Raw genomic sequence first — 25,404 nt, 5'->3', positions numbered from 1 at the left:
TTCTTATTTTGTCATGTTTGAGCATGTTTCAACAGCACTTGGTCTGGATGAGTTAGCTAGCTAAGTGGCTAATTTAGCTAGCTGGCTAATGAACACATCTTAATTACAGACACAGCTGCTGTCTGTATTAGTATGAGCAGCTCAGCTTGTACCTCTCTATTATGCATTTTAGATTTACTCATTTGTTTCAGCTTTTTTTTTTATGGTTAACGAAAAGTCATTCAGCTGCACAGAAGTTCAACATCCACTGGCTTTAATTAAATTGCTATTAACTTAACATTGTGCAACAGTACAATTGTAGTGGATAGAGAAAGTGCAAATTAAAATAAATTGCCTTTTTTCTACCTCTTTGAATTTTTAAAATTTCCTTAGTCCCCCTCCTCTCTTCAACTGCTCAAGTGTAGTACACTATATATAAAGTCATATCTACAGTGTGTAAACTTGCAGCCAGCCAAACTTCATTTAAGTCCTAAGCTTTTACCAAATTTGAAGAGACAAGATAGTATGACCTCAGTGTCTGCCTTTTGTAACTGAGTACCAGTCAGTTTTAGAGTTGAGTTGATTTCAACAGTTTTCTGATAACATTTAAATCACTTCATGGACACATGTGAAGCTAACAGAGTGGAGCTTCAGTCAACCAGGTTCGAAGGTCTGCAGAGTCAATAAAGTCACTTCCTTAATAAAACAATGTACAGTTTTTTGTTGTATCTATCAAATATTTTAAGTTTAGTTTATTTCAGTGTTTTATGATCTTATTTCATCTTGGCACAATTTTATTTTTATCCTGTGAACTGCCTGATTTTATTTTAAAACCTTGTTTAGTTTTAATCTAGATTTTCCCATGTAAACACAGTGTACCACTGCATCAAATAATTCCCTAATTTTATATTATTACTAACATTATTTGGAATGAAAACAAACTGTTTTAATGAGGCAGAAAAAGTAAAAAGCACAGCATTAAACGACTGATTTAAAAAAATATTGTATCAGCAGTTATTTAATGTCTTTCACTGTAAAATAAATAAATAAATCAAAACCTTTATATAATTCAGAGTATGGCAATCTGCAATATAAAGAAAATATTAGTTCACTGATTTAATCCTTTTTTTTATTGTTCATTAACAAGTTCAGTTTAAAGTTGTTTTAAATTTGTCCAATGGTCCACGGCTGCAACAGCTCCTGACCAGCCCAAGCTCTCTAAGAAGACGAGAAAAAGCTCCCCAAAATCCTGAGGCCTGGCAGGAAAATTAGAAGAAACCTCGGGAAAGGCAATTCAAAGAGAGATCCCTTTCCATGGACAGCTGGTGTAACTACAGGGTCTGCAGGTGGGTCATTCCAGGTGAAATGACCAGATATTCCTTGGGGGTGTTGCTGCACCATCTTCAAATTAGTCCTAAATTTGCATGCCATTAGATAGTCACAAAAGTACTTTCCATGCAAAATTGTAGGCCTGTAGCTCGAATAGTTTCTGAGTTGTGGGGGTCTGAAATTTTCAGAATTTGGGCTATAAAAAGCCTCGCCAGCATTTTTTTGCATCTTTAAGTGGTTATTTCTCAGTCTCTAGACATACCAGAGAGCTGTGAGTTGGTAAACAAGGCCTCTGCATGTAGCTAGTGCCCCACAAACATCCTCAGGCGTTTCCCTACACTCTGCAGGCCATGGGGGCTTGCTAAAAATGCTAAAAATTAAGAGATACCTACTCACGTGTGGGGCTTGGGACCTTAAAAGTACTAGAAATACTGCACAGAAGTGTTCTAACACCCCTGGGTTCCATTCTACACAAACTTGTGTGATAACTTAGCAAACTGGAGCTTTCTAGGTACCTCAGTTTGGAAAATATGAGCTCCCAAAGTTAGACGAGATTTTTAATTGGCTATTTTTGGTGGCAAAAATCTCAGTGTGGGACAGGTACCAGAGACCCCAAATTTTTCTACAAGACAGTTCCATCTGTCTTCTATCACTGTACAAAAAAAGCAGCGGGGTTATATTTGTAGTTACTGAGATATTCTTACTCAAAATGGCATGACTAATGTCAAAATCATTTTTTGCTTTTCAGTACTTTAAATTGGGATACAAGTATTAGTAGTCAATCCAATGGTAGTATTATGTGTGTTTTGTTCTTTTTGAAATGTTAGTTGTTAAAGGTGACTACTTTCAAAAAGTGTAATGGTATAACTTAGGTATACCTAAGTTATAACTTAGGTATAGTTATAAATTAGGTATAGGTTCTTTTGCTTGTAACATGACATTGTACAATTAAATTTAACATGTTCAATCCCACTACACTGATACTGTAAAATTCAACATTATTGTTGCTATTTTTAAATTAATCAAACGTAAACCGAAAAAAAGAACATGTTGGGTTTACTTAATTCAATAGTGGACATTGGTTGCACACAGATGTTTTGCTTTGACTGCAACTTAAACAATTGAGTTGCATTAACAAAAGGTATTCATATTAAACCTATGTATCTTGTGTTGATTCAATGTGATTGAAACATGTTCTGATAAAGTGATTTAAGTTCTTGGAATACTTAAATCACTTTATTCTAACAGTATTCATTAACTTAACTCCAATACTATTTGGTCACTTAAATACTACACTGTTACTTTCATATTGTACATTAGTATTATATTCCAATGGAGGCCTTAAAACAGATCGTTTGTATTGTTCTGTTCTAGGATGGTTGCCTGTTACAACTTATAACCTTTTAAAACAAATTGTCAAATTTCACTGCTGACAGCAGGTAAAGAATTGAACTGACATTACTGCGACTGAAAAACAAATTAGCAGATTAAGAAATGTCAATTTTTCAGTGTCATACTAATTTAATCACAGCATAGAAATTAGACTCTTTCTTTTGAAAAAGGGTACAGGCAGCCATCTTTGAAGAAAACAATACAAACATTCTGTTTAAGGCCTTTGTTGTCAGATTAAACTGAACAAATATAATTGAAAATTCAATGTAACATAACTAATTTGCAATGCAAAACGTTTGTTACCATAGACATTGAAATTAATTATTGCTAGAATACCTTTCTATTGACTCTCTTATTCATTAACATTACCCATTTTTACCCCAATTAAAAATACAAATCAATACTTGCATAACAAAACGTTTATTCAATAGTCACAGGATAAACAGCGATACAGTGAGTGTCAAAAATCCCAACACTGACCTTACTGTGACATCTTGTTTCAAATTAGTTTCTTAGAAAAAGTATTAAATTCATATTTCAAACTGACGTACACCAAACATCCCATTTCACGTGGCCCGGGTGGAACTATTTAAACCTAATGCTGCCATTCAGAAAACTTCAAGCAGAGAGGAAGAGGGGAAACAAACTGGCCCTGTCCACATGGCAATTACAGAACAGTCAAAGAATAAACGGTCAACAATGAATGCTGTGATTTTTTGTGGGTTACTGATGGCTCACCAGAAAATCTCCAAAACGCAGGAACAAGTGTGAACTTTACAACTTTACATGTCCTCTTACCTGGAGCAAACTACCCCACTAGCACAACAGAGAGCTGGAGCAGTTTAGTCTTCAAGTTTTGAGCTTTTCTTGAGAGTTGAGTCACATCCAGCTCCATTACCACCTTTTGAATCACCTCGAAAGCGTAGCGGAGCTGTGATGGGTAACTCATGTTCAAGCAGTAAAAAAGTCCAAACAGCATGGCTGTTGCAATGGCCACATTATCCAGATCCTGAAGAACCACCACACCCTCGATGATGATGCCAACATCAGGCGTCTCTCTGGTGACGTGGAGTCCCACTGTCGTTTTCTCAATGGCTCTCAGTGCAGTGGCTTCAGTCATGTCCTGGTTTAAGATAAAACATTTCTTTCAGATTTCCTTCGTTTTTTTAATTTTGTTTTATTAAAGGATCTCTTTTTAATTCAGCAATTCTGTTATAGTTTATTTAAATCCATGTAAGTAGTAGTAGTAGATTTTTGAAGCCAAAACAATGCCCTACCATGCTGCGATTTATGGTCCATTTCTGGGAGAATACAACATAGACAAAACAACTTCCAGATAAAATGAAGAAGGGTCTTTAAGCTTTACATTATTTTATGCTTGAAAGACATTGGCCCACCAGAAGCCAGGTTATGCACTCAAAAGATTAACTGGAAAAAGCATGCTGAATCTGGAGTCACCAGGTGGCCCCAGGCAGCCTCTTTCAGCTTCACCATTAGGATGACAGAAGCTCAACTTGCCTCTGTTGGGCCAATTTCTTTCCAACAAAAACTAATGTAAAGATCAAATTCTCCTCATTTTTATGGAAGTTGTTTTAAAGTTTCTGGAATTGTTTTTTATTACCTAGGACTTGCCAGTTCTGCCCTTGTCAGATGAGGGTCAGAACAGTGTGAAAAGATGGTTAAATTTTCCTTCTTTCACCAGAATCACAAATTTAAAGTGTTTTCCCACTGGTGTGACCCATAATGTAAGAAAAATATATTTTTTGCTCTGTGGAGGAGGGGTCAAAATGTTTTTTTTTGTTTATTTTTTTTCCCTTTCATAATAGGCAGCTATGAAGAAACAGTTCAAATCTTAGCACTGGACTCACTTTGCCAAATTAATTAAGAAATTAAATAGACAGAAACAATCAAAGTAGGATTACAGGGTTAACTGAAGACATTTTGGAATGTAGCAAAGCCATAATTCACAATTGACCAAGAAAATACTCACCATGTACTCCTGCACCAAGACGTCAGGATTCTCATTCAGATAGATGTAGAGTCCTTTGATGAGGGACTCCCTTCCAGCATTGATGTCATCCTTAAGAAATATGAGAAAGAAAGCAGATATTTGATCTCACATTTTCATTAGCACAGAAGAAAGTGATCAAAGACAAAAAACTCTTTCACAAAATAGCATCTACAAAATAACACTAAAACTACCCGTTTGGACCTGAGCATTATGAACTGGACTTTATATCATTTCCAAAGATGACATGAAAAAGATGCATTTCTCAGTGGGACAGTGAAAGCTAAAACTGGTCCTTTAAGTGGAATCAGTACTCACAGGTAAAGGAGGTTGAACTTTGCAATGGATGCATGCAAACCCTTTATTGACCTAATGTAATGGGTACACACTTTATAGTTAAATAATTTAAAAGTTCTTACTGTCGCCATGGCAGTTATGTCTTTCAGCTTTTTGCCCTGCTCCCCCGATCGCTTTGCAAACATTCTCAGCAGACTTTCAGAGAGGAGGACAGAAACCTTGACTGCAGAGGCATGGTTGTGATACGCTTGAACGCTGCATTTCTCTGAAACGACATGAAATTATTTTTAAATGACAGCACAGCTCACAGATTTTGGAAGACATTTCTAAAATCACACCCGCCCATCATATCATGACATGCTTTGTACATAGTTAGTCATCTGGGCTCTTCTATGCACATTTGGAAACACATCCTAATGAAGTCAAGCTTTACTTTTATACAAGGGTATCATTTTTTAATTACCTCAGCTGCATCAAAAAGAGCAGGCCATCTCTCCTGTACATTGCTGATCTTGGGAGCATCACAGATGACATCTTGTCTTCTTAATGCAAATGTTATGTCCATCTTAGCCCTAACTGTCTCTCCGTTGTTGCGCTTTTTGACATCTGAAAGGAGTTCGACCCTCATCTTCTCAAGGTACTGTTCACTTTCTCCAAGTGGAAAAGAGGGGCAGTAATCCACCTCACCCCTTTTAGAGAAAGGGGGAGAGGAGAGAGGGGGAGAGGGGGTGGTGAAGTTAACGGCGCTCATGACATTAGCAGAGGCTGTTCGACGGCCACATCTTGCTAACGCTGTAGTGCAGTTAACTCACTACGTAACTAAACCGTCAGTTAGCAACCAATTCACCCTTTGTCAGCCCTCTGATTGGTTCCTGGCTCGACCAATCAGAAAAATCCTTCGCCGTTGCCCAACTTCCGGTTGGACATTTGGCCTCGGCTCTATCACAACATCACAACAACTGAACAAGAGTAGATTTAAAATGGTTAAACGGTGTGCATGGGGGACTTGTAAAAGTGACTCTCGCTATCCTGAGAGAAGCCCAGGAGTATATTTTATCCCATTCCCGAAACCGAAAGTACATTACGAAAAATGTTTACTTTGGATACGTTTATGCGGACGTCCGCACTGGCAGCTAAATCCGTCCAAAATAACGAAATACACGTACATCTGCTCTGAGGTAAGTTGGCACATTATTCTTTACAGTAGTAATGTCACAATTTAAGAGCTAATGTTAGTGGTTGTACTTAGGTTTTATAGGCATTTATTTCCTTCTGCTAGCCAAAATTGGCATTATAGCTGTCGTAGCCACTAGCTGTCATAGCATGATTGTGTTCGCATGCCAAGATGATGCCATTCTGTAACATCTGTTTATATTTTTTATGAAAGCACTTTGTTGATGGGGCACCAAGTGATCGATACCCAAACCCCGTGGATGCAACAGGAAAGTCTGTTAAGCCTTGCAGACTTAACCCCAAAAGGTAACGCTTGTAAAACAAAAGTGCTTAATTATATTTTATACCTTATGTACTAATTCTTGCTGCATTGTCATGTCTCTGTAATGTTTATTATGATAGTACTTATCAGAGTGCTTGTGAAGGCTCTCAGTCGTACAGGAAGGATCCATTGTAGGAAGGATTTCAGTCGTCATCTGTACTAGTAGGAAACGTCCAGACTCCTTCCTACAAGTACAGATGACGACTGAAGAAACCCTTCGTACTTATCAGAGTGCTTATCTATTAAGGATAAGACAGCTCTTTTGCCTGTTGAGATAAGAATGAAAGATTTTTTTAAAAATATATTTTCTATTGTTATATTTTAAAATACTGTAGTTATGTTATGATAGCAGATGTGATTGTGAAACATCATGTATGGGCTCAAAAATAGTCACTACTTCAGATTAATGAGAACTTCTTCCAAATGAGCTCTCAGCAGCTGTGGGATTCTACAACTGTGTCCCAAAACTACATGCATTGACTGACCACCTTTATAATACCAAATCCCCAAGTTTTTACCCAAATTGATCCTATTGGAAAACAGGCATTTGACGCAGAGAATTATAAAAAAAAAAAAGAAAAAAAACTGTATCAACAAATTTTATTCTTACAAAGAACAATCCAACAGAATTGATTTTTTATTTCCCATGTACGATGGTTATATGGCATATACATAACACTATTTTTACTCTTGCGGTAACATCACACCTCATATCAGAATATATGTATTCTTAATTTTTAGACAAAGGCTGCATCAGCAGAGTGAGAGCGGCAGTTTGGCAAGCCCAGGTCATACCATGGCTGAAGATACAGCACAGACCAGTAACGTGGCAGAAGAAGACGCACAGCAAAGCAGCATAGCAGAAGAGAAAGAAGAGATTGGCAGCGGCGCAGAAGAGACAGAAGAGACGAAAGAGATTGGCAGCAGGGCAGAAGAGAGAACAAACCCAGGAGAGACCTGTTACACTGCAGAAGACACAGCACAGCCCAACACAGTCGGACACATGTCAGAAAACGCTGTTACAGGTAATTCAGACCTCACTGAGGTAGTATTTCTTCTGAAATGTAACTAATTTGTCAACAATTTGGTTAATGAATTCGCTGTCTCTGTAAACTCGCTCTATAAACACATCTTTTGTTGTATTTAGTACAAAGTCACAAAATTCAAGTCCACTAAGTAGAAGCTGTCCTTGTATTTGATAATAGCAGTTGTGAGATTTTGAGATTGTCAAAGCATCATTTTTTTCTACCACATAGAATTTTTTTAGGGACATTGCTGCCTCTTTCACCGTCATGTCTCTGGCTTTAAATGGACACTTAACTTCAAGTAGGCCTATCTCATGGTTTCTACTGTCGCAGACTACGCCGTCAGGCGTAGCTCCAAGGAAGGGAAGCCTTGGTTGAAGTAGAACGCCACAGTTGTGGATATGTCTTTCCGGAAATCTGTGAAGATACTTGTTTTTGGCTGCAGGCTCATTCCTAGAGCCATAACTTGTTGATTCAGATGTGAAAGGAGTTGGGTAGTACACAGACCTGACAAACTTCTCTGTGATTTGTTTCCTTTTTATTACATCACCAAATCTTGAGGCAGTTATTCTCCCTTTTCTTTCTTTGTGCCATTTGTCACTGCTGCATTGATTGGATGTTTCTCTCTGTATTTGTTGGGCTTCTTCAATGGTGAATGTGGCACTGACTGGTGATACTGTGTTGAATTCTTCTGACAGGGCCCGTGGAATATTCTGACCTCCCTTGCATAAAGCAGCTGCTGCTGATGCTGCAGCATTTTGTAGAGGGATGTGTTCGATTACAGGGACCTAAGGATGACAATGAAGATAAATGCAACAATTAAACATGATCACTACAAAACATATCTAACACATGTATCTTGTTCATTTTTTGCAGAAGGAGATGAAGAATGGAACACCACTTTGGAGAGACTGGAGGACAAAGACCAGATCAACACCCTAAAAACAGAACTAAATCTTCACAAAACAGAAATCCTCACTCTCAATGAACAAATTAAAGCTCTTGAGTGTTTAACCCCTGAGAGAGTATACAAAAGCACCATACCCAGATACTTTCAGTATTGTACAGGTTTTACATATAGTCAGTACAATGAATTATGTACTTTTTTTCAAATTCCTAACAGCAGCGAAAGCAAAGAAGTAAATATTCCCCCCGCCCTGACCTATTGTAAGACCAATAGTTACATAAAGCAAATGTCCCTCCGTCAACAGTTGCTTATGGTCCTTATGAAGCTGCGCAACAACTGTGATATGAAAGAACTTGCTTTCAAGTTTGGTATCGACGAACCAAGTGTCAGCATCATTTTTAGAGCATGGGTAGATTATATGTATAACAAGCTTGCTTCTTTATCTATATGGCCCCATAGGGATATCATCACTTCACAAATGCCAGATAAATATAAGGCAGACTACCCAACTTCATTTGGAATCCTTGACTGCACAGAATTAAGAATACAAAAGCCAAGTTCATTACAACTACAAAGCCAAACCTTCTCTGACTATAAATCTACCAACACACTCAAAGCCTTGATAGCATGTGATCCCAGAGGAGCTGTCACATTTATCTCCACTCTGTTCACAGGTTCAATATCAGACAGGGAAATATTCAACCAGTGTGGAATCACCACATTACTTGAGGGTCTTATTGAATGTGGTTATCTAAAGAAAGGAGATGCGCTCATGGCTGACAAAGGGTTTTTAATCGAGAAAGATGTTGAATCTCTGGGTCTGAAGTTGAACATTCCTCCATTTAACAGATCAAATGTACAGATGCCTGTTGGAGATGTGCTCAAAACTAAAAAGATAGCGAAGCACAGAGTAACTGTTGAAAGGGCTATAGCAAAGATAAAGAAATTCAAAATAGTTTCAGGTAGAATCCCAAACTCAATTCTTGGAAATATAAATGAAATATGGTATGTTGTCAGCATGTTGTCTAATTTTCAACCACATATACTTCAGAAGTAGCTGTGATTTGTGTGTTTACCTGGTGGCTCAGCCCACTGCCAAGAGGGTAACTCTCCTGCCCAACAGTTATGTTCAGTGGTGGTCTGCTCACAATGTAGGAGATGGGCGCATCTGACATCGATGTCAGCAACCTGAGCTCAGTATCTGTCATTTTTATATGTTTCCTGTGGATGTAGGATATGAAAAAAGAAAAGTCAGTTCAGAAACATTTTTATGCAATACATTTGTATTTACATTTGTATACTTGTTTAATGCAATTAAAGTAATTGATTCATTTTATCACTGTTCTTTAATAGTCTACAAGGATCTTTTACTTGTTCATTCATCAGATTGTTCACGGTTATTACATTGATATTTTTGGTTTACCTCTTCATATGCCTCAAAGTGACCTTTCTCTTTCTTTTAAGTTTGGCTTTCAATGGCTTAATGTGTGACACAGGTTCATTCCCTATTGTTTTTCCACGTGGTTTGTGCCACATTTGTGGCATACTAGTGCAGGATAGTGGATTTGAGACCTCTTTTTGACCACGCTGAAGATCCAATGTGTACATTAATCCAACAATATGGGAACAGTAACCAGCAGACCTGAAAATATAAGCACATTTTTGCATAATAATGAATATATAACATATGCCTAGCTAATGTGATAATTACTTGATTAATTACTTAATATTACTACAGTGTTAATATTGTATAATTCACTTACCCTGCAGTGCAGGAGCAGTTCTGACCTGTGATGACTCCATCTGGAGTTACATGTACAGAAAGTAAATGAGGTTTCTCTCTTTTTCGCATGGATCTGTAGCATTTTGCATTTATAGAAGTATCTGTGAAAGTTATGTCACGTACATAACTCTCCAAAGCATACTGAAGGCCCTGTTGTCTACACTTTGAGGATATTTGAGAGCCCTGGCTCGAAAACTGGTCACATATAGCCTGTAAAGGTAAGTCTGTGGCTGGGAGTGTGCTATTAGCATATTGACCTGCCATCCCGGTCCCGGTTTGTGATCAGGTGCTGGTTTGAGGTCCCGTTAGGTCACCCTATATTCAATCGCGCCAAGCAGAAAGGGGGAAACAGCGCCCCCTCTGGTGGATAAATGAATCTGTTTTATCCAATGTTAGCTAAACTAAGAAAATATCGTGTTTTGGAGGGAAGACAACATTTTGCGAAGCCACAATATTGTACAAGAGATGTTCCTCTTCATTTATATAATGATTCTGTTTTTGTTTCTGTATATTAAAATGCTGTATAAGGCAATGGAAAAAGTCGTTTTTACAATGGGAGTGAATGGAGAGGCAGACTTGGTTGTCCGACCTAGCAACAAACTCGCGGGGGGGCGGGGCTTGACAAAGGGTGAATTCAGACATAAGACCAAAGAATGTTTGGAGCACCGCAGAGTTCAGTTTAATGTGACATTAACGGCTCCCGCTCAAGAAAAAAAAAATCAAGTGACACACGGAGATAAAATAGAGGGAGCAAATAACCTCTCGGAAATAAATGTTAATGTTACATGGTGACTTTCAAGACATTCAACTACATTTGACTGATATTTCAACAATATTTAACATGAAAATCAAGACTTGCCGACCGAAATAGTGGCGCATCATCCAGCGCGCCGTTGGATTCAAATGAGATGGTTGCTCCTTCTACCAACAATGCAAAGCGCACAAACCGAAGTCGCGTGCGGTACCGCGATAATTAACATCGATACGTTATTGACTCACTTTACTCCAATGTGATCTGAACAAGTTCTTGTACTCTCTCTCCATATCAAGTAGTTCCTACACTATGCAGTTACATTTAACTTTAGAACATGAGGTGATTGTGTTAAACACACACAATATTCTTACATAAATCCATGAGATTGCCTGTCTCCTGTTTTCAGTGCACTATGGAGCTCCCTGAATTCAAGTTAGTACATGTAATTTGTGTGTGTATGTTATAATTACATGTATGCATTGCAAATGGGTATCAACATGTCATCACACTTTTTGAAGGTAGTCAACTTTAACAACTAACATTTCAAAAAGAACAAAACACACAAAACACACATACTAACATTGGAATGACTACTAATACTTGTATCCCAATTTAAAGTATTAAAAAGCAAAAAACGATTTTGACATTAGCCATGCCATTTTGAGTAGGAATATCTCAGTAACTACAAATATAACCCTGCTGCTTTTTTTGTACAGCGATAGAAGACAGATGGAACTGTCTTGTAGAAAAAGTTGGGGTCTCTGGTACCTGTCCCACACTGAGATTTTTGCCACCAAAAATAGCCAATTAAAAATCTCTCCCAACTTTAGGAGCTCATACGTATTTTCCAAACTGAGGTACCTAGAAAGCTCCAGTTTGCTAAGTTATCACACAAGTTTGTGTAGAATGGAACCCAGGGGTGTTAGAACACTTCTGTGCAGTATTTCTAGTACTTTTAAGGTCCCAAGCCCCACACGTGAGTAGGTATCTCTTAATTTTTAGCATTTTTAGCAAGCCCCCATGGCCTGCAGAGTGTAGGGAAACGCCTGAGGATGTTTGTGGGGCACTAGCTACATGCAGAGGCCTTGTTTACCAACTCACAGCTCTCTGGTATGTCTAGAGACTGAGAAATAACCACTTAAAGATGCAAAAAACACTGGCGAGGCTTTTTATAGCCCAAATTTTGAAAATTTCAGACCCCCCACAACTCAGAAACTATTTGAGCTACAGGCCTACAATTTTGCATGGAAAGTACTTTTTTGACTATCTAATGGCATGCAAATTTAGGACTAATTTGAAAAGGGTGCGGCTACCACCATTTGGTGAAACCACACGGAATGACCCACTTTCTCAAGCTTTGAATTGCAGCTTTTACAATAAACAGAGCCTCTTTTGTTTTAATTGCTGTGATTTATCATCCACCCAAGTACCACGAGAATTTTATCTCTGAATTTGCAGACTTAACATCCTTCTGTCTACAGTATGACAGGATTTTAATTGTTGGTGATTTTAATATTCACATTTGTTGTGATGACAAGCCATTGGTCAAGAACTTTTTAAACATTGAGTCTTTTAATCTAAAAATTTGTGTCTGGTCCAACACATCAGCGTGGACACACTCTGGATCTGGTGCTTGGTTTTGGACTGTCCGTTTCAGTGAATGAAACCTGTGTGTTGCCAGTTTCAGATCGTTCTGATTTTATTTGATGTTGGAATTCCTAGTTTTTCTGTTTTGGGTACAGAGAAAAACAACAAGGTCGTCTCGATACATCAGCCCCAGTGCCTTACAGGATCTTAACTTAAGACTGCCTGATCCAATCTTTCTGCAGGCTTCCCCGGTGGGTTGTCTCACTGAATCTTTTAATGATGCACTTAAGCGTCTGCTAGATTCAGTAGCCCCAGAAAAGACTCGAAAGCATCCAAATAAGAGCCATTCTCCCTGGTTAAATGCAGACATACTAACCTTGAGAAAGAGTTGCAGAAAACTTGAACATCAGTGGCATCACTCTAGGCTGGAGGTTTTCTATCTGCCATGAAAGGACAGTCTGACATCCTAGCAGTCTGAGGTGTCTGTTGCAAAGGCTGCATATTATTCCAATTTAATTATGGAAAACAAGTACAATTCTAGACTGTTATTTGACACGTTTCTAAACTCACTCAAGACCACCAAGTTATTAGCAGCTCTGATCTGTCTGCCCATGATTTTCTGTTGTATTTTAATGACAAGGTAGAGGATATTAGAACTAAAATTCCTCAGTCTGTAACGGACAATGTTGAGGGCTTAGTTACTTTTCCTGTCTGTGGTGGCGTTGGTTTCCTGAATTTTGAGCCTGTTTCAGAAAGCCTCACCAAGGTTGTCATGGCGGCTCGGTGTACAACCCGCTCTCTTGATCCTCTGCCAGTGTGGGTTATTAAAGAACTTTGGTCCACATTAGGCCTGTATGTTATGAATACTGGAGGAGCTCAGGTGCAGGAAACGACAGACCACAGGTTATTTTATGAATGGGTTTTAATATTCTTTTAACATTAACAAGTCCCAAGATTGGGTGAGAAACAGGAAGTATTTAGTCTTAAATGACAATGAAGGTTGCACCGACTAGTGGCTTGACAGACTATACATAATGCAAAACTTTTAAACTCAAAACTCTCCCAATACGTGAATAAACAGCAAACACAAACTAGCCAGGCCTCAAAAATAGTTTCTCAAATACAAGGCGAAGAATTAACGTTCACAGAAATGTCCAATCCTAACCATCTCTCTCAGGTGCTTAGCTCAGGCTACAATCAGTTTTCCCTGTTACTTATACACGGGTTTTCTAAATACTAGTAAGCTACATCAAACAACCAGTCAGTCTTTCTCAGTACTTAACAACAGGGGGTTCTGGATGCTCAGACTGGGTTCCAGGGCATGCTGGAGAACTGCAGTCGGCCGGCGGTCCGTGTGGTAGCCGGTGCTGGGCAATCATCGGTGTGTAGACAGGACGCCGGGTACTGGAATGCTTCAGCAGAGCCTCCTCAATCAAACTACAAACAGAGTAAAACAGATGATCCGTGGAGCAACAGAGACGGGAGCGCCTGATCCGGAGAAGGAGAAGCAGTGGCTATCACTTAGCTACAATCCAGTGACAAGAAGCAAGCAGCGTCTGCTTATAAAGGAGCTGGTGAAAAACTGATGAGCATTTCCAGCTGCTCCCCACGTCCACTGATCATGATTGCGGATCGAGAACACCTGTTGCCACTCCTGCCTGCCGAGCCAAGCCTAATTAGGAGGGAGAGAAAGAACACATACAAAACAACTACAGAGTTCCATTAAACTAGGCCCAGCTGCTGCTGGCCTGACACTGCATGTGTTATATATCCTCAATATATCGCTTTCCACTGGAGTTTTCCCAGCTTATTTTAAATCTGCAATTGTTAAACCTTTATTGAAAGAACCTGGCCTGGACGCTGACTCCCTTACTAAATATAGTAAGTAATAGTAGTACATCTCAGGCCATGTGCTGAAATGGCTGAGGTCTTACCTGTCAGAGAGATCTCAATGTTTTCTTTAACAACATGCTCTCTGAGTCCTGTGCTGTTAGACATGGCATACCGCAGGGGTCTGTACTAGGACCCCTGTTGTTTTCCCTTTATCTGACACCTTTGGGTCAAATTTTGTGCTCCTTTGGGATTTCTTTTCATTGCTATGCAGATGACCTACAACTATACATGCCCTTGGTCCCTCAAAGTGTTTTTGACACTGATAAACTCCAGGCCTGTCTCTCAGCTGCTAGGAGCTGGCTATCAACAAATTTCCTGCTCCTGAATTCTGCCAAGACTGAAATGATGGTGATTGGACCTGAAAATGTTAATCCTCTGCTTGATGACTTTACTCTGTCTTTACAATGAATAGCACAGTCATCCAAAGACAGAGTTAAGTAGAATCCCAGAAGCTCAATTTTCTGCATGGGACAAATGGATATCTCGGTTCATATGGGCCGGTGCAAGACCAAGAATAAAATTTAAGACCCTCCAAATTGACAAGGAGCAGGGCAGTTTAGCACTCCCAAATATTCGAGAATATTATTTTGCGGCCCAATTGAGATATATTGTTTATTGGTGCTCCCCAGGATACCAAGCAAAATGGAAACAGATTGAGTTGAAACTTGCACCATCTCAACCCCAGACAAAATTAGGAGAAAAAGAAATTAGAGGACAAACTAAAGAGAGTAGCATTTTGGAAGACTCATTTAAGACTTGGTACGAGGTGGTTAAAAAGTATAATCTGGAAGGAGATGGCAAACTTTTAATTTGGCCCTCGCAGACTCCTAGATTCAAACCTGGACTAATAGATGAAACATTTGGCAGGTGGAATGAAAAGGGTATAACAGCTGTTTGTGCACTTTTAGAGAGTAACAAATTTAAAACCTTTGGAAAAACTTAAAGAAGAATTTCAGCTGGCCAATGGAAATCTATTCAGATACCTACAACTCAGGCATTTTTACAACACAGAAATTAAACCGGGAATCTCAGCAGAGGTCAATGAAGTGATCGGGATTCTGACTGGTGCATACAAGAACACCCCCTCAAGGGTTCTATCTAAATTGTACAAGAGTCTACAGAAACGGAATGGCTGTAAGTCATTCTATGTTAAAGCCAAATGGGAATTTGAATTCGGTATAACTATATCAGAGAGTGATTGGTATTCTATGTGTAAAACACAACAAACATCTACATGCTCCAGAAGGTGGAGAGAATTTGGGTGGAAAAACTTGATGCGCTTTTTCGTTACACCCCAGATCAAAAACAAACTATTAAATTCGCAGCAGACCTGTTGGAGGCAATGTGGTACTCTGAACGCCAACCATTCACATATCTTTTGGCTCTGTGCAAGGATACGACCTTTTTGGGACACAGTTATGCAGACTCTTGATGAGATTTTTGGTTGTAAGATTCCTAAAGACCCACGGATAGTGTATTTAGGCTTGATCCCGCAAGGTATTAGTCACACGAAGGACGTCTACTTGTTTAAAATCCTGATATTGGCAAGCAAGAAGACCATCACCAGGAATTGGCTGAAAAGCGACCCCCCTACACTAACAAACTGGTTGGAATTAGTAGAGGAGATTCTTTCTATGGAAAAACTGACTCATTACTTAAGAAACAAAGCAAAGTCTTATCATCAACAATGGGAAAAATGGACTGACTTCCAAAAAAGGAGACGGATTATACACCACATGACACGTAATAATTTGGATTTTTAAGCATAAAGAGCATGTGTGTCCCCCCCTGTTCTAACTGTGTTACTATGTTTTGTTGTGTTTATATTCTGAAAATTATAAATAAAAAGTAGAAGAAAAAAAAAGACAGAGTTAAGAATCTTGGTGTACTCTTTGATAAAACCCTCTCATTTAAATTCCATATTAAAGAGGTGACCAGATTGGCCTTTTTCCACCTCAGAAATATCTCTGAAATCAGACCAAGTCTGTCATTTCAGGATGCTGAGGTGACTAATTCATGCTTTCGTTTCCTCACGGCTGGACGACTGCAATGTCCTTTTATCAGGTCTGCCAATGAAGAGCCTTCATGGTCTGCAGATGGTTCAGAACGCAGCAGCTCGTGTTCTGACCAGAACAAGTAAATACGAGCACATTACTCCAGTGCTGGTCTCTCTGCATTGGCTACCAGTTCATGTTAGAGAAGACTTTAAGGTGCTGCTACTAACCTATAAAATTGTTAATGGAATTGCCCCGTCTTATTTATCCAGCCTGCTGAATCTGTATGTCCCTGCTCGGGCTCTCCGTTCGCAGGGGGTTGGATTTCTGAATATCCCGAAGGTCTGTAAAAAGACGGTGGGGGAACGGGCTTTTTCTTTCCGGGCACCTACATCGTGAAACAGTCTGCCTGCTGAAATCAGGCAGACATCATCCATTAATGTATTTAAAACGAAGCTGAAGACCCACTTGTTTTCTCTTACATATGAATCCTAAATTGTTTGTTTTACTGATGTCTTTTTTAGTGTTCTGTTCTGTTTTTTTTGTTTTTATTTTTATCTGTTTTTATTTCTGTGTACAGCACTTTGATGGAAAGCGCTTTATAAATAAAGTTATTATTATTAAGAAATGCTCCAAATAGAACAAGTACTGTGTAAAAGCAAGGTAACTAATTAGAATATCATTTAAATTGAAGTATTGCATGTTAGGTTGAATACTGTATATGTATTGAATAATGCACTGGTAGTGACAGAAGTCCTTAATGATTTTTTTGGTTTATTGTTCATGAGGAATATGGGCTGAAGGAAGACGCTACTCTGGTGCCGGGATATTCTGATGCTGAGAGTCCAGAAGCGTCGCTGAGAGGGCAGCAGGTCAAAGAGGTGGTGACCTGGGTGGGAGGGGTCTGAGAGGATTTTTCCTGCCATTTTCCTCATCCTGGAGGATTACAGGTCCTGAGGGGAGGACAATGGTAGTTTCTTCGTCATATTAAAATGGTTTATCCTAGCAATACACTTCAGTGTAGAATTCTTCATTTTCTGCTTGTGGCCTTGATCAAACATTTCGTTCTGGTACACGGTGAAATGGTTCTTCCAGTCCCCAACTTTTCCTGGAGAACCAAAAAAATATATAAAAATATCATTCAGGTCATGTGATCATATTGGTGATAAATGAAGTAGATTTTGACGGAATATGTGACCAAGAAATTTTTTTTCCCTGTACATTTTTCCACAGTACCTTTTCTCATGAAAGGAGAGATCTTCTGGTCCATGATTGGAACGGTGGAGTAGTTGACCATGTTGTTTTCCTTCATCTTGTCAAACTTGACTGCAGCTGCTAATTTTTCCTTTTCCTCAGCTGAAGGAGACAAACCAAGGAAGGAGCACAGTCGGTCCAGTGCTTGTCCTAAGTCCTGCTCACATTAGAGAATCTCAGCATCAGCCTCATTGTGACCAAGTCAAAGTACAAAGTCGTTATTTTTCTGAACATCTTTAACTGGCTTTTTTATAGCTTAACTTTTCAATAAAACATTTATTCCTGTCTAATTCTCTGAAAAAAGATGGACAAGCACATGCCCCAAAATGCAAAGCACTTTCTTTCACAATACAGCCCATCTTGTCACTTTATTCCAGCCACTTATAAAATTGCATATGATGAACATTAATGATCAGGGGAAGTCGGGTGCAAGAAATACTATGCCATCATTAAACAAGCCAAGAGAATTTTCAAAAAGGTTCATATGTGAACATACAACCCACACTCACCAGACTCAGATCTTCATAGGACATGTAGTGAATGTGTGAATAAGGCTGCCACTTCTCCCACCAGTTGGTCACATGATCAAACCAAGATCCATACATCACTGGAACAACACAACAGAACACCAAGGAGCATGTATAAAGGAAATGAGACAACATTAAGGGGTGTTTTTTTTGTTTGTTTTTTTTTTTTATACTTTGTAAACTCACCTTGTCCCTCTATATATTTCTCTAGGAAGCTGCTCCAGTCTCCCGGGTCTGGCTGACTCTTGTTCATGTGGTTAAAGTGGAAATAGGACACTGCAGAGTCCTTTGAATTACGCTCCACATACACAATCTGAAAAAAGAACATTCAATTTTAGAATTAATACGTTTGCTCATCAGGTAGATCAGCTGCACTTGAAGTGGAGCTCAGCTGTGGGCTGTTGGTGACCAGCCTGACTGAGAGACTTTATAAAGAGAAGTTTCTGACTTTCATCTCAGTTGGTGAATGGTTCAGAAGGTTTTACACCATCAGCTGACTTTATTTGGGAATGCTAAGTTTAAAGCTGCTGTCCGGAGTTTGAATCGCAGCGTCTCCCAAAACACTGTTGGTCCCACCCTCTGTCCCTCTGATTTCGCACCTTCATTTGTGCACGCGCGCAGTACCTGAGAGGAGTGCCCGGAGTGCTGCAGCATCTCGCCTGTTTTGCTGTTTTCCCCTCTTCTACATTTAGTACATTTAGTAAATAATAAAGGAATTACGTTAGAATGCTGTATTGAGTCTAACTTGTCCTAATACCAAAATAACATGAATCTGCTAGGACGAACGAGTAAAGTTTCAATATGTGATTACACTCGTGTATCTCTCTCAATGACGTTGTTTATCAAACTTAGTGCATTTACGCGTGTATATGTGTTACATTGTTTATTTATTTCTATCTAGAGTTCAGAATTGCATGACTCCTCTGACGAAGAGTATGTCCCAGACGCCCCAACATCTTCCTCCAGAGGTCGGGCATCTAAACGAAGCCGCCAGGCGGGCAATGGAGGCCGTGGTCGGGGAGCGACGCGAGCACCCCGAGCCAAAAAACGTCCTGCAGTCTCTTGGCCTGACAAGCCGTGGGATTGGTAACTTTTCTGGAAGTTGCTGATCCCTGATGCTCTCTCCTCCACAAGCAAAACAAATGTGCGCGCGGTTGCGTAGTGTGGAGCTCTCCCACAGCTCTGCATGGGCGTGCTTGCTGTGCGCGTAACCGTTGATTGACAGCATGACAAAGCTGAAGCTTGAACTTGATTGGTCGGCAGCGACCGGCGCTTTTTGGAATAACATGGGGGTCTATGAGAGGAAGGCGGAGCTCAGGAATAAATTTTCATATCGCGTTATACTAACTTTATATTATAGTATCGAACTAGACTAACACATTTAAGCTTTGTTAAAAAATGATACATAAATTGAAAACAAACGGAAACTCTGGACAGCAGCTTTAAGTGTCTGAAGGTGAGAAACAAATTATACTTCCAGTCATAAATTTTTGTAGTTTTATCACGATTGGGACAAATCTCACTATCACCTTATAAAAAAACAGTCATTGAATTTTAGCCCCATTTTGAGAGTGCAGTTTTTGGTAGTTTCCCCAGTTCATTCAGTTTCATTTTTATAGTGCCAATTACCGGTCAAATTGTCTCAAGACACTTTACAGAACTCTATGTCTGAACCCCCAGAGCAAGGCCTAAGGCAACAGTGGCAAGAAAAAAAACTCCCTTTTAATGGGAAGAAACCTTGAGCAGATCTCAGCTCTTTACATGAGGTGACCCATGTGCTGATGGCCTGCAGGTTCAGAGGGACAGGAGGGAGAGGGACAGGAGAATAGGGAGATGGGGAACAACCTAAGTATCTTTTGTTCTGTTCTCGGGGGAGGAAACTTAACAATGTGCATGGCTTTTACCTTGCAGCGCTGCTCCCAGAAAGACTTTGGGACAAACTGGACTGGCAGGTGGGTTTTAATGATACGAGGAGTTGTAGTGAGCTGGTTTGTCATCTCTGTGCCTTCATGGAGAGGATTAAGAAACTTTTTTTAGATGCCACACATCAACAGGACTTATAGCCTAACATTGTAATATATATGAGAAGTTTTAACTGGTTTGTACACAACGTGGCAACACCACTGACAGAACTTAATTATCAAGCAGAAGAAAGTTAATTCACAGGTGAAAAAAACAGTGAAAAGGATGTATAGTTCCATTCTAAAAACATAGTATATATCAATGCAAAACCCCTGGATAGCTTCGCACAGTGTTTCAATTTGTTTATTATCAAACAGCTGCTCAGAATATGCTAAGAGCTTAAGCTATATGCTAACAAAAGATACTGGGTGATAATTCTCAGTTTTGTCACTGAGTAACAGGCACTAGTTTAAAAACTTTATAACCAACTACATTTGCCATCAGAAAGCCAATCAGTATTTTAACACATGCCTTTTCACTGTGTTGCATGGATACACAGAGAAAAAAAGCATTCAATCATCAAATGCAATCATTGTCATAACAACGATATAAAGATATTTCAGTGATTATGACCATCAATTTAAACTGGCTTATTAGAAAACTATACGGGAAAAATACAGGAAAGAAAAAACAAACCAGCAATCAGTTGGTGACTCCATGCTTCGTGCGTAAGTTAGGCTAATGTGACACCACGGCACCGACCCACAAACAGGATGTCTGCATTTGAACTGTTGGACTTTTTCCACAAGAAAGAACTGACAGAGTTGTATCCAAATCTTTGGATATCCCTAAGGATTGCCTGTACCCTACCAGTGACAGTGGCATCAGCTGAAAGAAGCTTTTCGAAACTTAAGCTGATAAAGACATACCCGCGATCATCGATGGCACAAGACCGCCTCACAGGACTTGCTATTATTAGCATAAACCATGAGGTTGGCAAACAGGTGTCCTATGAGGATGTCATTGATGATTTTGCTTCAAGAAAAGCAAGGAGGCAAAGATTTTGAGATCATTCTTGCTGATGTTGGATGGTGGTGAAAGGATGAAGCTACAGTTTTTATAGTTTGTAGTATAGTAGCCTATAGCTGTTCTTTAGTACAATTGTTAACATTTTTCACTATTTATTTTAAACTCTTTGCACTGTTATACTATAGCTTTATTTTCTGTTCATTTGTCAGAATATTTTAGCTGTATAATTAGTGTTCATTTGTCATTGGCTTTGATTTTTGGCCTTGATATATGCAAGTTAATTGCTTTTCTGTAATTTGTTGACTGTATTATTCAATATTTTAAATATTTTGCACTCTTACTGACCACTGCTATTTGTCAAAATATACTACGTTTTTGGTGTTCATTTGTCATTGTTTTTACTTGTAGACCTTGTTAAATCCAAGTTGATTGCTTTTACAGTTTAAATATGTTAACTTATTTTTTTTCTATTATTTTGAACACTTATTGGTAATTGTCTCTATCGTTTTAAGGAAAAAAATAAATATTTGCTGTTAATCATGTGCATGTGTGTTTCAACCCAATTACAAGCTGTGCACGTGATTTGGTAGTTGCCCTGTGCATGTTTTGGGGCCACAAAAAAAATCTTGCTTAGGGCCACCAAAGTCCTAGGGCCGGCCCTGATTATGACCATAACCAACCTGTGGGCAAATTGGGGTTGGCCATCTCCAGGAAGGGCACTCTCTTGTAAATAGGGATAGATGTCTGACGGTCTGGACCCATGTGTCCAAAATACAGGAGATCAAGGATATAAGAGACCCATGTGCAGCCTGAGATTAAACCAAATAAATACATGCTGAATAGTGGGAAACAACATATTCATAAACACAAAATAATACATTTAGAATGAAAAATCCTTCACCTGCTTTTGGATAAGCAGCTATAAGAATATCATCTGGTCTCGCTTCAAAGTTCTGTAGGTTGTCCCAGTTGTTGGTAACCATTTCAGTCATGCAGACTCCATGGAAGTCAAAAACTGCTGGACGAGGTGACCGCTCCATCTTTGCTCTGCAGTTCTACTCTAACTTTTTATCCAGGTTTTCTCTTTTCAGACCAGTCTCAAAACCTACCCTACTTGTTGCACTGGATATACCTCGCCTCTGCAGAATAGAAGCAATAAGACGGTCCTGAGAATGGGGGTTAAAATAAAAAGTTAGAATGGTGAGCCAGTGTGTCATCAAGAGAGAATCAGAGTATGCTTTCCAAGCCTCCGCCTCTCCGCTTATCAGAGCAGCACACATTGAGACTGGAGGTGATTGGTCAACGGAATCTGTTCTGCCAGGCAACGGCCTCTGATTGGTCGGTAAATCTACAAGGCGGTTATGTTGGCTTGAATTCGTGCTTGAATTCCTGTTTACATTCTTGTCAGGGGGCTGCTCAGTGGTGGAGTCGTTAGCACTTTCGCCTTGCAGTAAGACGATCTCTGGTTCGAATCCCGGGGTGGGCCTGGGATCTTTCTGCATGGAGTTTGCATGTTCTCCCTGTGCATGCGTGGGTTTTCTCCGGGTACTCCGGCTTCCTCCCACAGTCCAAAAATATGCTGAGGTTAATTGAGTACTCTAAATTGTCCGTAGGTGTGAATGCGAGTGTGATTGTTCGTCTGTGTGTGTAGCCCTGCGACAGACTGGCGACCTGTCCTGGGTGTCCCCTGCCTTCGCCCGAGTCAGCTGGGATAGGCTCCAGCACCCCCCGCAACCCTAATGAGGATAAAGCGGTGTATAGAGGATGGATTCTTGTCAGGAAGTAGTTGCTGGTAGAATCAGCCGAAGGTAGAAAACTGGTTAAAACAAGCCAACGCGCAAAAAATCAGTGGAAATCCAGCGAAATTCGCTGGATTTTTTGTGTGAATGTTCTTAAACTTTTCTTTTTTTCCACCAAAAATAAATAAATAAAAAATCAAACAATTTCCCAAAAATCTTAAATGTGGACATCAGAAGTTTCACTGTGAAAATGTTTTTTTCCCCACATTCTCAAACTTTGAAACGGGTCAGTTTGACCCGCAGGATGACAGGTTAAAGGAGCATAAGCTGATAACAACAGGTTAACTAAAAGCAAAATGAGATAAAAGGGACAATCTGATTTTTGTAGTGAACATTTTGGGGGGAAAAGGAGCCGGCATTTCAAAGTTACTTTCCTGGGTCTTTTGCCTGTTATTGTAAGTGATAGCTCTAAAATGCACTTTTGAACTTGGTTTTAGCAATGACTAAACATGCTAAAAATTAAGAGATACCTACTCACAAGTGGGGTTTGGGACCTTAAAAGTACTAGAAATACTGCACAGAAGTGTTCTAACACCCCTGGGTTCCATTCTACACAAACTTGTGTGATAACTTAGCAAACTGGAGCTTTCTAGGTACCTCAGTTTGGAAAATATGAGCTCCTAAAGTTGGGAGAGATTTTTAATTGGCTATTTTTGGTGGCAAAAATCTCAGTGTGGGACAGGTACCAGAGACCCCAACATTTTCTACAAGACAGTTCCATCTGTCTTCTATCGCTGTACAAAAAAGCAGCAGGGTTATATTTGTAGTTACTGAGATATTCTTACTCAAAATGGCATGGCTAATGTCAAAATCGTTTTTTGCTTTTCAATACTTTAAATTGGGATAGAAGTATTAGTAGTCATTCCAATGTTAGTATTATGTGTGTTTTGTTCTTTTTGAAATGTTAGTTGTTAAAGGTAACTACCTTCAAAAAGTGTAATGACATGTTGACACCCATTTGCAATGCATACATATAATTATAACATACACATACAAATTAAATGTACTAACTTGAATTCAGGGAGCTCTGTAGTAGTTTACGGTTTCTATCACTGTACAAAAAATCAGCAGGGTTATATAACAACTAATGTTTAACATTTAATTCAAAAATAACAACAATAATGTTGAATTTTACAGTAACAGTGCAGTGGGATTGAACATGTTAAATTTAATTGTACAATGTCATGTTTCAAGCAAAAGAACCTATAACTAAGTTATAACTTAGGTATACCTAAGTTATACCATTACATTTTTTTGAAACTTACCTACTTGGAAAATTGTAGATATTGTCCCAAAAGAGAGAGCTGGGGGTGTCAGTGGAAGTTAGCCATGTTGTTTGAACTTGGAATGTGGTACGTCTTACAGTATTAATATTTTCCTGCCAAAGACGTTGGTAGCAGTCTGTGCCGTCTACTCACGACTCTCAGACTCTAAAAGAGTAGCTTTTCCACCCTTACTCTTGGCCATGGTAACAATTCTGCCGGTCAAGCAAGAAATGTTTATACTGGGACCTGACAGTGTGAACAGACAACCAAACAGTAACTTATTGACCAGGTGTATCCCATTTTGGCGACAAATATGTTGTCCAGCGGGGATAAGTAACTTTTGGTACATGGTGTACTAAGTTTGCGTTCATTGCCATGCCATCAGTAAGTTATCATTCAAAGATAAGTTGGAAAACTGCCAGATTTAGCAAAAAACTTAACAAGTTTGCAACACTGAATAGATATCAAAATTATTATTTGTAACTGCTAATGCATCAGCATTGAAGTACATGTTATTCCTTGGGCGTATTCTTACCATAGCTTTTGCAGGAAAGATGCCCAAGTCTTTGTGAAATGTTGTTTGGTTTTCCTGAATGAATATTTAACTTTATCTAGTTTCAGAAAGTACACCATGTCCATTATCCACTTTGTGAAACTGGGAGGAGTTTGCTCCTTCCAGCAGACCAGAACCATCCCTTTTGCAATCAAAGTCATGAAGGATATGACCTCATGGGTGTTGCTGGAAATACAGCAATTTTGTGGCACCGCACCAGATATGGCACAGATAGGGTTGGGTGAAATTACCATTCCATAAATCTTTGTATACATGTCAAATGTTAAACCAGAATGTGTGGAGTTGTAGACAAGACCAGAACACGTGAATATGGTCTGCAGGTTGGCCTTTACAGAGAGGACAAAACCGTCACATCAGCTACACTTTCACATCCTTGAGCAAGATGCTGATTTCTGTCAGTTCTTTGGACTCTTACTTAACAGGGCAAACCTTAGCAGTTATGTTTGGGTTGTCAGATTTGCCAAAAGTATGTTTTCATGGCAGAATTTTGTGAATATTAAAATTGTTTCTGTGCTTCATCACAGCTTCGAGAGCAGCTCAGTTTCATAGTTCATAAAAACATTTGTATTTACGGGGAGACAATAGACCCTTTATTTGTTTACAAACATTGT

The 25,404-nt window shown here is 39.2% G+C and overlaps 2 protein-coding genes across 4 annotated transcripts; one reads left to right on the top strand and one right to left on the bottom strand.

Moving 5' to 3' along the window:
• The first annotated feature begins 5,839 nt into the window (after window positions 1–5,839).
• LOC127536712 (uncharacterized) lies at window positions 5,840–9,768 on the top strand. Of its 2 annotated transcripts, XM_051957854.1 has the most exons (4): window positions 5,840–6,183; window positions 6,393–6,484; window positions 7,242–7,525; window positions 8,402–9,768. In XM_051957854.1, the coding sequence occupies exons 1-4, from the start codon at window positions 5,986–5,988 to the stop codon at window positions 9,487–9,489; spliced, it is 1,662 nt and encodes a 553-aa protein (XP_051813814.1). In that variant the 5' UTR covers window positions 5,840–5,985; the 3' UTR covers window positions 9,490–9,768. The 2 variants fall into 2 exon arrangements, with proteins under 2 accessions (XP_051813814.1, XP_051813815.1); XM_051957855.1 differs by having other exon boundaries at window positions 5,840–6,484.
• A 3,692-nt stretch (window positions 9,769–13,460) lies between these two features.
• LOC110972736 (cytosolic sulfotransferase 2-like) lies at window positions 13,461–22,707 on the bottom strand. Of its 2 annotated transcripts, XM_051957859.1 has the most exons (7): window positions 22,057–22,707; window positions 21,836–21,964; window positions 20,129–20,229; window positions 18,411–18,537; window positions 18,207–18,304; window positions 17,680–17,854; window positions 13,461–17,551 (listed from the first exon to the last, which is right to left on the bottom strand). In XM_051957859.1, exons 1-7 carry the CDS (start codon window positions 22,193–22,195, stop codon window positions 17,388–17,390), a joined length of 933 nt encoding a protein of 310 aa, XP_051813819.1. In that variant the 5' UTR covers window positions 22,196–22,707; the 3' UTR covers window positions 13,461–17,387. The 2 variants fall into 2 exon arrangements, with proteins under 2 accessions (XP_051813819.1, XP_051813820.1); XM_051957860.1 differs by lacking the exon at window positions 21,836–21,964.
• Window positions 22,708–25,404: the final 2,697 nt, after the last annotated feature.

Source organism: Acanthochromis polyacanthus, chromosome 13, assembly GCF_021347895.1.
Source record: "Acanthochromis polyacanthus isolate Apoly-LR-REF ecotype Palm Island chromosome 13, KAUST_Apoly_ChrSc, whole genome shotgun sequence".
In the NCBI taxonomy this organism is placed as follows: domain Eukaryota; kingdom Metazoa; phylum Chordata; class Actinopteri; family Pomacentridae; genus Acanthochromis; species Acanthochromis polyacanthus.
Note: the sequence above shows the minus strand (reverse complement) of the source record. Positions and strands in the feature narration are given on the sequence as shown.

Bases quoted from the DNA above. Each gene is read 5' to 3' on its own strand.
- LOC110972736 (XM_051957859.1), bottom strand. From the start codon at position 22,195: ATGGAGCGGTCACCTCGTCCAGCAGTTTTTGACTTCCATGGAGTCTGC. The intron at 21,965-22,056 runs GTGAAGGATTTT...GTTTAATCTCAG, and splicing joins AGCTGCTTATCCAAAAGCAG to GCTGCACATGGGTCTCTTAT. The intron at 18,538-20,128 runs GTAAAAGCCATG...TTCTTTTTTCAG, and splicing joins TCTGGGAGCAGCGCTGCAAG to ATTGTGTATGTGGAGCGTAA.
- LOC127536712 (XM_051957854.1), top strand. From the start codon at position 5,986: ATGGTTAAACGGTGTGCATGGGGGACTTGTAAAAGTGACTCTCGCTAT. The intron at 6,485-7,241 runs GTAACGCTTGTA...CTTAATTTTTAG, and splicing joins TGCAGACTTAACCCCAAAAG to ACAAAGGCTGCATCAGCAGA. The intron at 7,526-8,401 runs GTAATTCAGACC...CATTTTTTGCAG, and splicing joins GTCAGAAAACGCTGTTACAG to AAGGAGATGAAGAATGGAAC.